This window comes from Mastigoproctus giganteus, chromosome 9 (assembly GCF_048544385.1).
Source record: "Mastigoproctus giganteus isolate SK-2022 chromosome 9, ASM4854438v1, whole genome shotgun sequence".
In the NCBI taxonomy this organism is placed as follows: domain Eukaryota; kingdom Metazoa; phylum Arthropoda; class Arachnida; order Uropygi; family Thelyphonidae; genus Mastigoproctus; species Mastigoproctus giganteus.
In genome coordinates, this window is record NC_143583.1 from 159,374,616 (window position 1) to 159,387,748 (window position 13,133).

The window sequence follows — 13,133 nt, forward strand, 5'->3', positions numbered from 1 at the left end:
AATTGATAAAATTTACTTTAGATTGGTATTTCCAGCAAACTGGGATTGGGACCCAAAGCTGAATGGGTATGCATCAGCATAAAGTACAGTAGTCTTTACTTGCAATCTCCATGTATTATTGTGGGTGAGTCAGTATGAGAAAGGCTGGTCCTTGGCCGACTTTATAAGTTGCTGGGGCACCATTTGGCCTATTTTGCTGGCCTGGCAGCTATTATAATTAATTTATTTAAATCTAGGTGCTGGGAAATAGCCTGCTTAAGCTATTGAGTGAAATATGTAGGGGTACAGAAGGTAAAATATGTAGAAGGTAGAAGGCAGGGAGTGGTGGGCGGATTAATAAAGACAGGGTCTGCTAGAGAATTATTTTCTACAGTGAATAGTGGTTCGTTGTTTTAGGGCTTAAAATTTGGACATTCAGGTTACAGTGCAGTAAGTCAAAGAATCTTGTCTTAAGTGCAATAAACCAGGAGTACTAAATGGTTCTGTGACCCAATTTGGATTAATGCCAGGGTGATGTTAGATTCTTCAAATTCATATGGAATTTGAAGAATTTAACTAGCATTTTATTCTTAATTAAATTGGCTATTAACTTTACTAATGCTTCCAGCATATTTTCTGGGATATTACAGATGCATATTATTCTGTTGATTTGATTTCTAATTACATGAATTCCACATGGACCTCAGAGTATAGGCCACAGTTTTCCACTATAATGAGAGAAGTTCCATTAAAGTCCAGTTATAGGCTTTAAATTGAAGACTGAAGAATATATATATATATATTACTAATGGCTTGTTATGAATACTAATGAGTTTAAACTGGCCACTATATTAATAAGGTTGAACTAATTGCATTTGAGGTGTATGACAATTACCGCATGTATTTTGCTTGTTTTATGATGTATAGTTTAATAAGTTTTGAAATTATATACTCTTTATTTTATTACAGGCAGAGTCATGTATTTATTTTGTAGAAGAGCATTAGAAAAATATCAGTAGAAAAGTTTTTAAGATTATTTAGGTACCCAATATATGTGGAAACAAAGGAAAATAACATATTTGGCCTATAGGTTAATAAAACGTGGCCTCGTTTTAGGAAGCATGTGGATCTGTTGAAAAGGGTGCTCTTACCAGGAAACGCTTCATTCCTGCAAACTGCAACACTTGGAGACTAGGCACCTTAAGGAGATCCAATTGAAATGTTTATGGCTTTGAATGGATTGAGTACACTCAATGCTGATGGTATCCTTTCTCTTGACTGCACATATGAAGAGACATAAATTCAAACTGAGGAAGAATGGATAGATGTATGGAAATTTTCCTCCATCCAGTGAGTGGACGATTGTTGGAATAAACTCCTTTCTAGTGTTGTAGGTGGGTAGTTTGAATAAATCCAAGGAAGAACTAGACAAACCATTAGAAGGGATAGGGATAGACAAGTGATATGTATTGGCTTTTTATTTTATTTTATTGGCTGATACTGTATAAGCATTCTTCCTTGCATCATTTTTTACTGTTAATACTAATACTAACAAATAAATACCTTTTCTTTATAGTTAAAAGGAGCACAAGGAGATTATTCTTTATAGTTAAAGAAAAAAAGTAAAAACACAAACCACGACCACATAAACACAATAACCCTGTCAAATAAATCAAAATGCTATAAATACAATGAGATTACACAGGATTATGGCAAAAAACAAGAAATGGTATTTCATACAATTACAATTCATTCATATGCAGAGACAATTTTGAAATGTCTTTTGTATATCTGTAGTATACGAAGAAGAAACTTACCATTATCAGTGTGTTTATCTTCAAGAAATTCATCTCTTGCATTCTGTGCAATAACAACACTGTTCATTATCAGAGTTCTGGCTTCTTCTTCAGAAAGTCCTAAATGTTGCTGGAAACCTTTTTTGCTTGCTTGATAGCTAGCAGTAGTTATAACATCAGCTCCACTCCTCAGATAGCTTAAAAATAAAATAAAGTAAAATTGATATAAATATGACATTAGAATTAATATTGGCAAAATTTTACAAGGAATTGTCTAGAATTAATTATCCGCCGTATTATGACTGCTGATTCTCAAGTATTTCAGCTGATAGTGTCCTATAACTGAATGATTCAAAGACTGCAGATTAGACTTTTAAGGCAGATAACCTCATCAAATAACTCCAAGTGCAAGTTTTCTTACCCTAAGTTAAGACAGGATTACAGCAACAAACAACAAAAGGTATTTTGTAAAATTTTATCTCATTCATAAACAGGAAGTTAATTTTCAAGTATCTCTTGTGTGTGTGTGTGTGTATATATATATATATATATTTTTTTTTTTTTCTATGTACCGTGTGTATATATATATATATATATATATATATATACGGTACACAGAAAAAAACTTGTCATTGCTGTGGGAATCTCTATTAGTGAAAAAAAAAAAAAAATCCTTTCTAATAATTTGCTCAATAATTTAAAATTATTCAAACATCCTACCTCCACAACATTACATGGAACTTTACTTCAACAGCCAACTAATCTTTGGTGGAAGGCAAATTCCCACATATCTTCTGCACCATCCTTTTTCAATTTAAATGTATGCCTCCTTGCAGGTATCACTCAAAAAAGAGAAAGGATGCAGAGGTGGACTGGCCATAAGACTTACTGGGGAAATCCCAATGGGTCAGAGGAGGCCAGTGTTATTTTCAATATTACACTGTGACCTCCAATACATTCTATTTGTTTTCCCTGGTAAGAATTTTTGACCCAATCCACTTCTGAAAGGATGCCACCAGCATTTAGTTTTTTCAATCCTTTTAAAGCATTAAATAACTCAATTGAGTCTCCAGTTTCAATTTACAGAACTCAAGTCTTTTTTGGCAGGAATACTATATTGTGCCCCCCCAACTGATCATGCTACTCTTCTTTGCACCCTTTCCAACAGATCGTCCTTTCTAAAGGAAACCTGGAACCTACCCTGTTTTATACAATGATAATACCACTTTCCTTGCAAGCAAAGTTCTTATATATTTTTCTGCAGTATAAAATAGTGGGCATTTCAAAAAATTACAGAAATGAAAACTGGCCCTTATTACTGATGGGGCATACACACATATGGATAGAGAATCCCTGAAAGTTTCCTACTGACCCTATAAGCCTTGGATTTGAACCCACGAGTCATATGTTGATGAGACAATCTGCTTCTTCTCAGGCCTTTTCTGGTATACCTATGGTAAGCGATGTGCCATTGCCTCATTTCCATAATGTCTTTTATATGATATCAATGCCTCAGTGACCTTATGTTTCTGTTCGAGGGCCTCTTTTAGTGATAATGGTACAAACAGCATCCTTTACAAAGTCCCACAAAAAGAAGGTCAGGAGATCTGGAGAATATTAATAACATGCTATGGGATAATGTGTTATTGATATATTCCCTCATGTCCACCTGAAATATACACTATCTTCTCCCTTTTGTGCCAACAGAAATTTATAGTATTAGTGCTTTTAGTCATCTTTTCATTTATAGTCACCTTTTCCATAAAAAGGAAAGGACCATAAATTTTGTGAGGCGAAATGGCATAAAAAATCATTTATTTATGGGAAGCTGCATTCAATCATTCAGATAACATTTATTAATAAAATATCAACTGGAATAGTTGAAATAGTGTTTCATCAATTTAAATTATAGGAAATTTTGGAATAGGAAAGAAAAATGAAAGAGGGAAAAATTAATAGAATTTACTAAAGAAAAATGTCTGTACATAACAAAAAACCTTTTTGAAAAAAGGGAATACCATAAATGGACATGGAAAAAATCTGAATTGACTAGTTTTCAATGAAATAGATTTTTTCCTTACCAATAAAAAAAAAAAACAGTAAAAATTTGGAAGTGATAAGTAAATTCAACACTGGAAGTGACTACAGAATAGTCAGAGCAAAAATCTTGATTAACAGAAATGGGAGTGCAACAAGTCAATTAATATAGAAAAACTGAGCAGTCAAACAGACAATTATAAAAGCAAACCTGAAATGGAATTAATGAAACAAAATTTGATGATAATAATACAAATGGTATCAATCAAAGTGTAACAAAAAATATTTCAAAATGTGCTTTTGAAACAGGAGGGGTAAAAATTAATTAGAAGGAAGAGAAGAGAAAATTATAGGAAAACTATGGATTTAATGAAAAAATTAAAGAGAGAGAGAGAGACTCCATAAGCAAAACAAAACAGAACTGTCGAATATAAGCAAAATTATGTAAAAAAAGAATGAAGCTGGAAATCAGAGCCTTATAATATGTAAAAAAAAGATCAAAGAAACAATAGGAGAAAAAAAGAAATAGGAATCTCTTTTTGTTTTCTTTTGTTTTAAATGATGCTTGTAGTCTACCGAATTCAATTGCAGGAGTCATTAATAGTGAGAGAGCATCAGTGTTTAAATTCACATGCGAACAATTACATTTGTTACAATGTGAAAAGAATACATACAGATAACTCCACAGAAGTATTAATATTTTCATCTTTGGTGTTTTCGACATCTCCATGTGACTACAAATTTCTACAGCATTCTGATTCCTACTTAATCCTCATCTAAATACTATTCATTGGCTCTGCTCTTCCCTAAACACAAAAATTCCAGATGATCAGCAAGAGAATCAATTTCTGATGTATGCCAAACAGAAATTTAAAAAAAATGCCCTTGTTTATACTCTGGCATGACCACCAGATCAGTGGAGTTTATAATAAATCAATCAATACAAATGTTAATCGTATTTAGCAGTCACAGCATGGACTTGATACCCAGTTCACTCAAAGAGTGTGTGCTACTGCATTTGCGCTCCTGACACTCGGCTACATCAGGCCTAATTGGTCTTTTTAAATTTTTCAGAATGGAAAATTAGTTTAATGATCAATGAAATTCATCTAAAACCTTATATTGATTACAAAGGTGGAAGTGTGCTGGGATATTCTTTTTATAGTACTGGCGCAGCTTCAAGTGAATATGTATTTACGATTCAAAGCTTACTGTCCAATTACAAAGGTGTCATTTATATATTTTATCCATGAAAAAAAAATTACTGCAGAAAAATTACATTCAGTTTTGAAAAAAATTATTGTGGGTATGGAGAAAATTGGTTATAATGTTGTAGCAATTTTAAGTGATAATAATTCAATTAATAGAAAAAGTATTTCATTACAAAGGGTACTAGGAAAGTTTTGCAATACAGCTTTGTTTATTTAATTTTTTCAAAGTAATTTCCACTACATTCAATACACCTCTCCATCCTCCGAAACCAATCTTTAAACCAGTTCTGCCAAGTTTCACTAGGGAGTAAAGCACACTCGTTGTCCCAAGCCCGTAGAAGGTCCTCATCACTGGAAAACCGCCTCCCTTTTAGCTTCATTTTCACATGCGGGAACAGTGCAAAGTCGCAGGGAGCAAAGTCTGGACTGTATGGAGGGTGCTCGAGAAGTTTCCGTCCTGTCGTGGTCAAATATTCGGTGCAGGCTTTGGTGCGGTGAGCTGGAGCATTTTCGTGATGGAGGTACCAGGTGTCCATTCTTGACTTTGGCCGCAGTTCTTCATAGATCCAATGACTTTAGGCAGGCATTGTTCAGTATACCACTTAGCTGTGACTGTCTTCTGCGTGTCCAAAACGACACGTTCCACAATTCCACTCGATTTGAAAAATACAGCTATCATTTTCTTCTTTACAGATCGGGATTTTCTGACAATTACGGGTGTGTGTCGTCATCATCAAAGACCCAAACTTTGTTTTGAGCCTTGGTCGGCAGATCATAATAGTACAGCCAAGTCTCGTCACCTGTCACGATGTTGTTCACATACCGAGATTGTCCCTTATCAAACTTTCTTAACATCTACCAGCACCAAGTCACACGTCGTGTCATCTGCTCTTCAGTCAGTTGATGCGGCACCCAGAGAGAACAAAGTTTCTTCACGTGCAAATGATCTTGCAGAATCGAACGAATTGCTGGTGCATTTAGGCCCAAAGTATCCTCTATCTGTTGGTAGGTCACTCGCCTGTTTTCGTCAAGCATTTTCCTCACAGCAATAACGTTTTCCTCCGTAACTGACGTTCGTGGCCTTCCCGGCCTCTCAGAATCCTCCAGAGTGAAATTTCCCCTTTGGAATTCTCTATACCACCTGAATATCGTTGTACGATGTGGACAATCATCATCTAGTGCAAGAGCCATTTCTTCTAAGCACTGGTCTATGGTTAAACCACGCACGAAATTATACCGCAAAACTGTCCATATCTCATTTCGTGACCACGATGCCATCACAAGCACTTTACATTCTCACTACTAATGAATAACTGAGCCCATCGACTTGGCGCGGCGGCTACTATGCACGTATGTACATGTCTCAACATTTAGCAACAAGCAGCTTCCTGTGATTCATTGTTGCGTCATATTGCAAAACTGTCCTAGTACCCTTTGTATTTACAAATCCTCCAATGCTGAGTATTGTTTATCCTATGGATAGTGGACTGTTATACCCTGAATCAAACGTAACTGCTGTTGGTGTATATTGTTATATATTAGTTCAAAAATTTATATCACAAGCCGTAGAGAAAGGGCGCCTATGTAGCCGGGTGGGAAGGAGCAGCAGTGCATAGCACATGCTTCTTGATTAGACCGGGGTTCAAGCCCATGACCACCAAATACGGAGGATGCGGAAAGGTCAGGGAATGACCACTGCATATCCCCAGAGCAATATGGCCTTAGTTGCTAATGCTCCTAAAAATCAAATAACAACAACCACCCTAGAGAAAGAATTCTTGAAGTTACATAATCAGAGAGATTTCTTATCATTACTTATGTCAAATTTCTTCAAAACTATTGAATTTTATTTGAATGATGTTTGCAAACATGGTCATTTTGGAGAAATAATTTTAAATTTGCTAATTAATACCATTATCAATATTTTGTTCAACAATTATTGTAAAAAAAAAATGATGTATTAAGAGCAACACAAACTTAAACTTCAACATCAAAAATGAGCTAAATTTAAAGTAAAATAATTTCTGTTTGGTTATAGTAATCAAATTATTAGATTTAATTAATAAATGTATTGTTGGATTACAATTTACATGTAAAACATTCAAAATGTGATAAAATAGTTAACTATAAAATGTGTTGTCTTTATTTTTTCAGAACGTTATGATTAACAAAAATTATCACACTTAAGTATCAAAACTGATAATTTTTTTAGGCACCTCCGTAGCCAGGTGGGAAGGAGCAGCCACGCTTCTAGATTAGACTGGGGTTCGAGCCCATCACCACCAAATACGGAGCATGCGGAAAGGTCAGGGAATGACCACCGCACCGGAGCAATATGGCCTTAGTTGCTAATGCTCCTAAAAACCAAATAACAACAACAACTTAATTTTTTTATTTATTTTTTGTAATTTTTTATTTATTATTATTATTTTTTTGTCCCTTGGAACATAAATTAGCTTTCCATTATGCACAGAAAATAATAAAGTAGATTTACATTCAACTCTTGCTTTTGCTTTTCTCAATTCTGTGCTGCGATGTAGCTTTATATACTTCTTATAGCCCACTTATGATGATGTCAACACGCAGTGATCAGCCTTTGTTCTTATGATGGTGCTGGTTAAACCTAATTGTACACATGTGTTGATTGGCATATGTCATGTTAAGATATCGATAACATACTCTCTTTACTGCCACATGCTTATCTCCAGTTGGTAACATTCACTGGTTTCGTGGCATTTATGCATTGTCTGGAATCAAACTGGTGACCTGCATGTTTCGCATTTATGCAGCAAGTGCTCCTGTTGCTAACACGCTCTTGTGTAATCAAAGCATAAATTGAAGGGCACAGTTTTCAAATTTGCATTTGCTCATTGATAGGTCTAAAGGGAGTTTTAATTTTCAAAACTTAATTAAAAATATGTTTTTAATATAGAACATGAATTTTTCATAGTTGTGTTTAGAAAAGATTGAAAATAGAGGTAGCATAAAAAAAAAAATGAACAAATTTAAAATTTTTGCACGTACAGAGGAAATTTAATATTTCCTCTGTACGTGCAACAGGTGCAATTATTACAGGTTAAGAAAGGAAACTGTGCAACTATTACAGGCTAAGAAAGGAAAATAAGAAGAAATATAGAAATATAAACCAATAAGTTTACTATCATTTCTATTTATAAAGTTTTTTTATGAAAATAATAAGTAATGGATTTAAAATGAGTCAAGAGAAAGAAAAATAAAAAAAAAAAACAATGAATATAATAAACTGCTATGCTTAACATATATGGATTATGAAAATGCATTCGATAAAAACATTGGCAATTTTAACAGCACTAAGCAAACTAGAATTGAGAAGGAATGTATAGAGACTTTACAATATCTATAGTAATACAACAACTATTAAGCTTCACAAAAATAGTGATATATTTCTAGTAGAGAAGAGAATTTCCCATGGAGATACTATCTACTACAGTACCAGAAGAGGTATTTAGGGACTTGGATCAGTGATCAAGAAAAATCAAATAAGTGTCAAAAAGCTGATGCATCTAAGATTTGCCAAGAATGTGGTATCATTACAGAAGACATGTCGGACTCAGAAAGAAGACTAAATGAGTTAGCATTAGTAGAAGCATATGATGCAAGAAAGCAAGCTTATGCAGCATCAGCCAAAAAAAAAAAACTTCCGGTTCACCCCTCCGTTCTTTTGAAATACCTGTCCAGCTGAGCCTTAAATTTATTTAGGCTATCAACTTCCACAACAAGGGATGGAAGTCTGTTGCACCAACCAACTATCGGCGGGCTAAAGGCAAATTTCCGCACATCTATCCTACATTTGTCTTTCTTCGATTTGAATTTATGCCCCCTCAGGTGATTATTCTGAGCAAGAGGCAGAATCCCATCAGCATTGAGCATGCTCAAACCATTCAAAGCTTTATACACCTCTATCAGATCACCTCGCCGGTGCCTAGTCTCCAGACACTGTAATTTGCAAAACTTAAGCCTTTCTTCGTAAGAGCAACCCTTTGTTCCATTCACTAATCTTGTTGCCCTTCTCTGTACATGTTCCAGCAGCTCTACATCTTTCTTGAAATGAGGCCTCCAGACCTGTACACAGTACTCAAGGTGCCTGACCATTGCCTTATACAAGGGAATAATCACCTCCTTTCCCTGCTAGAAAAATTCCTGTATATCATTGATAAGACACCATGAACTACTCTTGCAGCCTGTCTGCACTGCTCAGAGAACTTCATATCTGCCTGCACAATTACCCCCAAGTCCTTTTCATTCTCTACCACTGTCAGTGTAGTAACACAGAGTTGATACCTTGCTCTGGGGTTGCTGTTTCCCATATGTAGTACTTTACATTTGTCAATGTTAAACTTCATTTGCCACCTCTCAGCCCATCTGCTCAACCTTTCCAGATTCTGTTGCAACAGCATAGCGTCAGTAGTGTCCTTAACAACCCTGCCAACCTTTGTATCATCTGCAAACTTGGACATTAAGCTTGATATACCATCATCAATATTATTTATAAATACAGAAAACAATAATGGACCCAACATTGAACCCTGAGGGACTCCACTAATAACATTAATCCATGATCAGCAGTGTGCATTGATTACCACTCTCTGTCTTCTTCCACACCCCCCCTCAACCACCTCTTTATCCATAGCAGCAATTTGCCTCCAATGCCACACTGCGCCAATTTGTGCAGCAGTCTTCCATGTGCAACAGTATCAAAAGCCTTTCTAAGATCCAAGTATATAATATCAAAGTTATTCCCTGCATTCAGTTCTTTTGTGACTGCATCATAGTTTCCAATCAAATTGGTCAGGCAAGACTTCCCTTTACAAAACCATGCTGTATCCAAGCTATAATTGAAGTCTTGTCTAGATGATCCTGCAATGCTTCTTTAACAAGTGCCTCCATTAATTTTCCTGGAACAGAAGTTAAACTCACATGTCTATAATTACTTGTGTCAGCCTTTGATCCTCCTTTGTGAATTGGGGTCACATTTGCACATCTCCAGTCTATGGGTACCTCCACTGAGTCCAAGGAAGCTCTCATAATTATGGCTAAGGATTTGCTTACTTCCTTTGCTGCTTCCTTTAATATTACTGGATAGATCCCATCCACCCCAGGTGCCTTTCTTCTGTTTATCTTCAACAATTTCTCGTCCACTTTACTCTCAGTTATTACAAGATTATCTAGCTTACTGCCAGAGCTGAATACACCTCTGGCATTCCCCTCGCTGAAAACTCCTCATGTGTGAATGTTGATGCAAAATATTCATTTAGTTTGTTAGCTACCTGAGCAGGATCAAAGGCTGACACAAGTGGACCAATCTGATTCATCCCCTTCCTTCTAGAGTTTACATAAGTAAAGAACTCTTTGCTGTTTTTCTTTGTACCCTTGCCAAAGATTTCTCGTAATCTGCCTTTGCCTGCCTAACCTCCTTTGTAACTTGGTTACAGATCAACTTATATCTATCATAGGCTTCTGTGTCATGTGTTAATTTATATGTATCCCATGCATTTTTCTTCTTTGCCATATGTCTCATTAGTTCATCTGACATCCATTTAGGCCTAAACCTTGAACAATATTTCTTAGTTGGTATGTAAAGCCTAGTAGCTTCCAAGATAGGTTCTTTGAATGCTTCCCATTTTGAATTTGCTGTTGGTAACATCATAAGTTGGTCCAACTGTATAGAATTTAAATACTGTCTCAGACCATCGTAGTCAGACCTTTATGAAAGCAATAACCCTTCCCTTTACCCCTGATGGTAGTTACCTCTTTGAGTAAATCCCACTTTAGCACACTGTGATCACTACCACCTAGTGGTTCCTCTATCTGCAGATTCTTAATGCATGAAGAATCACTACTGATAATCAAATCAAGAGTATTACTCCCTCTAGTTGCCTCCCGAACATGCTGATGTAGAAAACAATCATCCAATAAATCCCCAAAATCCTTGCTAGTGTGAGTGACCAACCCACAAATTCCAGTCAATATCTGAGAAATTAAAATCCCCCATTATAAGACTCTCTGATTTACTGGCCCACTCTATTTCCCTGTACAGTTTTTTATTATACCCATCAGAGTCATTAGGCCTATAAAGGTAAAGTGCAGCCATTGTCAACCACTGCAGGATGGAAGCCTCCTCAACAATTCATGCTGAAGGAAATGGACCATAATCTGCCACGCTGGTCCAGTGTGGGTTGGCAGATCGACCGTATTCAGCAGTCAAGCGTTTGAATCCCAGTCTACTCAAGGAGCGTGTGCTACTGCACTCCCGCTCCTCACCACTCGGCTACATTTCGATCTCCCAATGCTTATGTCACACCAAACTGATTCAACACTGCACTGTCTAGTGATGTCGACTGGCTTCACTTCCTTGGATTTTATGTGTTTCTTAACTAATAGCATAACCCCTCCTCCCTTCCTATCCTTTCTGTAGACGTTGTACTCCCCACATTCCAATTCTGCATTCCTTATATCTGTGTGGCACCATGTCTCTGACTCCTACTCTTAATTTCAATCTCCCAATGCTTATGTCACACCAAACTGACTCGACACTGCACTGTCCAGCGATGTCGACTGGCTTCACTTGCTTGGATTTTATGTGTTTCTTAACTAACAGCCTATCCCCTCTTCCCTTCCTATCCTGTCTATTCTTTCTGTAGACGTTGTACTCCCCAAATTCCAATTCTGCATTCCTTATATCCGTGTGACACCATGTCTCTGATATCCCAACAATATCCACCTTTGATGCTTTGAGCAATACCTCAAATTCATCAAATTTATTTACCGAACTCCTAGCATTGGTGTACACGCAAGTATACATGCACCTGTTCTTTTTCTTAGCTACCCTAACACAACCCATATGTTTACTTGTATCACAATGACTCCCAGCAATCTCTGAAATATCATGCATCTTGTTTTCCAGGCTTCTGCTCATTCCAATAGAAGCAGTGCAAGAATCACTTTCACCTCTACCAGTGGCTACTGTTAATGTATTAGTCCTTGTATCCCCCCCCCAAGCTAGCAGTTTTTCGACCCACGTAACATTGCCTTGATAGCATCAGCAAATATTCTTGCACCCTTTCTATTTAAGTGTATCCCATCCCTGTAGAAGCAGTCTCTCCTGTTAACAAGTACAGTCCAGGCTGAAAAAAATTCTACCCCTTGAGCCTTGCACAGTCTTTCCAGGGGCAAATCGATCAACAAGGCTCTCATCATATACTCCCTCCTATCGTGTCTGGGCAGAATTGCAGACACTTTCAAATTCAACCCTAATTCACAGCTTTTTTTCAACAGTGACCTGTACTTGTTAAGTAATTCTGCCGGTCTCCTACTCTTAATATCATTAGTGCCAACGTGTACAACTATATCACCTTTTGTGCCCTTAAAAGATGATATCCGCTCTACAATGTCATCAACCTTTGCCCCTGGCAGACATACTCTAGTCCTGTTTCACCTATCCTTTTTACAAAGCATGTTCCCGGTTTCCCCAACAATAGAGTTGATGACTTTATTGTCAGGGAAACAATGGAGTTGGAAACAATAGAGTATTGTCAGGGATTGTCAGTTTTATCAGAGAGTTTAACAAACACTCTGATAAAACAGGTCTACAAATAAACATACCTATAAGAACTTTTAAATAATGGGTTTTCATCAAAAAAAATGTCAACCATGAACCTATAGTACTTAATACCATGTATGGGTTGAAGGTTGAAAAGACAAAAGATACTTCTTGAATTAGATTTGAATTTCTGTAGATTGTAATTTTTGGGAAATACTTCTGAAGAAAAGTTGTTCCAGAGAACAGAAGTAGAGGAGATAAATGAGGATGAGGAAAAAGTTGGTTCTGTGAGTTTGGAGTTTGACAGTGAATGATGATTGATTGAGGCATAGGTTCAGACTAGTTTAAAAGAGAGTAAGGAATTATGAATGCCAATTAGGGGAAGTGCCCATGGACATATCTATAGAAAAGACATGCAGCAGAAACAGAATGTCTATGAGACGGGGGGGGGGGGGGTATAGAGACATTGTAAGACATGGACCATTAATTAACCTGACTACCCTATTTTGAATGGAAATAAGACTGAGTCTT

General features: G+C 36.5%; 1 protein-coding gene across 4 annotated transcripts in view; it reads right to left on the reverse strand.

Annotated features, from left to right (window-relative positions):
- The window catches only part of LOC150080843 (uncharacterized), a 133,918-nt gene that overhangs the window by 89,178 nt on the left and 31,607 nt on the right, over positions 1-13,133 (reverse strand). For all 4 annotated transcript variants that reach the window (XM_090381964.1, XM_090381960.1, XM_090381962.1 and 1 more), the window contains exon 4: positions 1,797-1,972. In XM_090381964.1, coding sequence (XP_090238090.1) covers positions 1,797-1,972 — 176 coding nt within the window. The remainder of the gene's footprint in view (positions 1-1,796; positions 1,973-13,133) is intronic.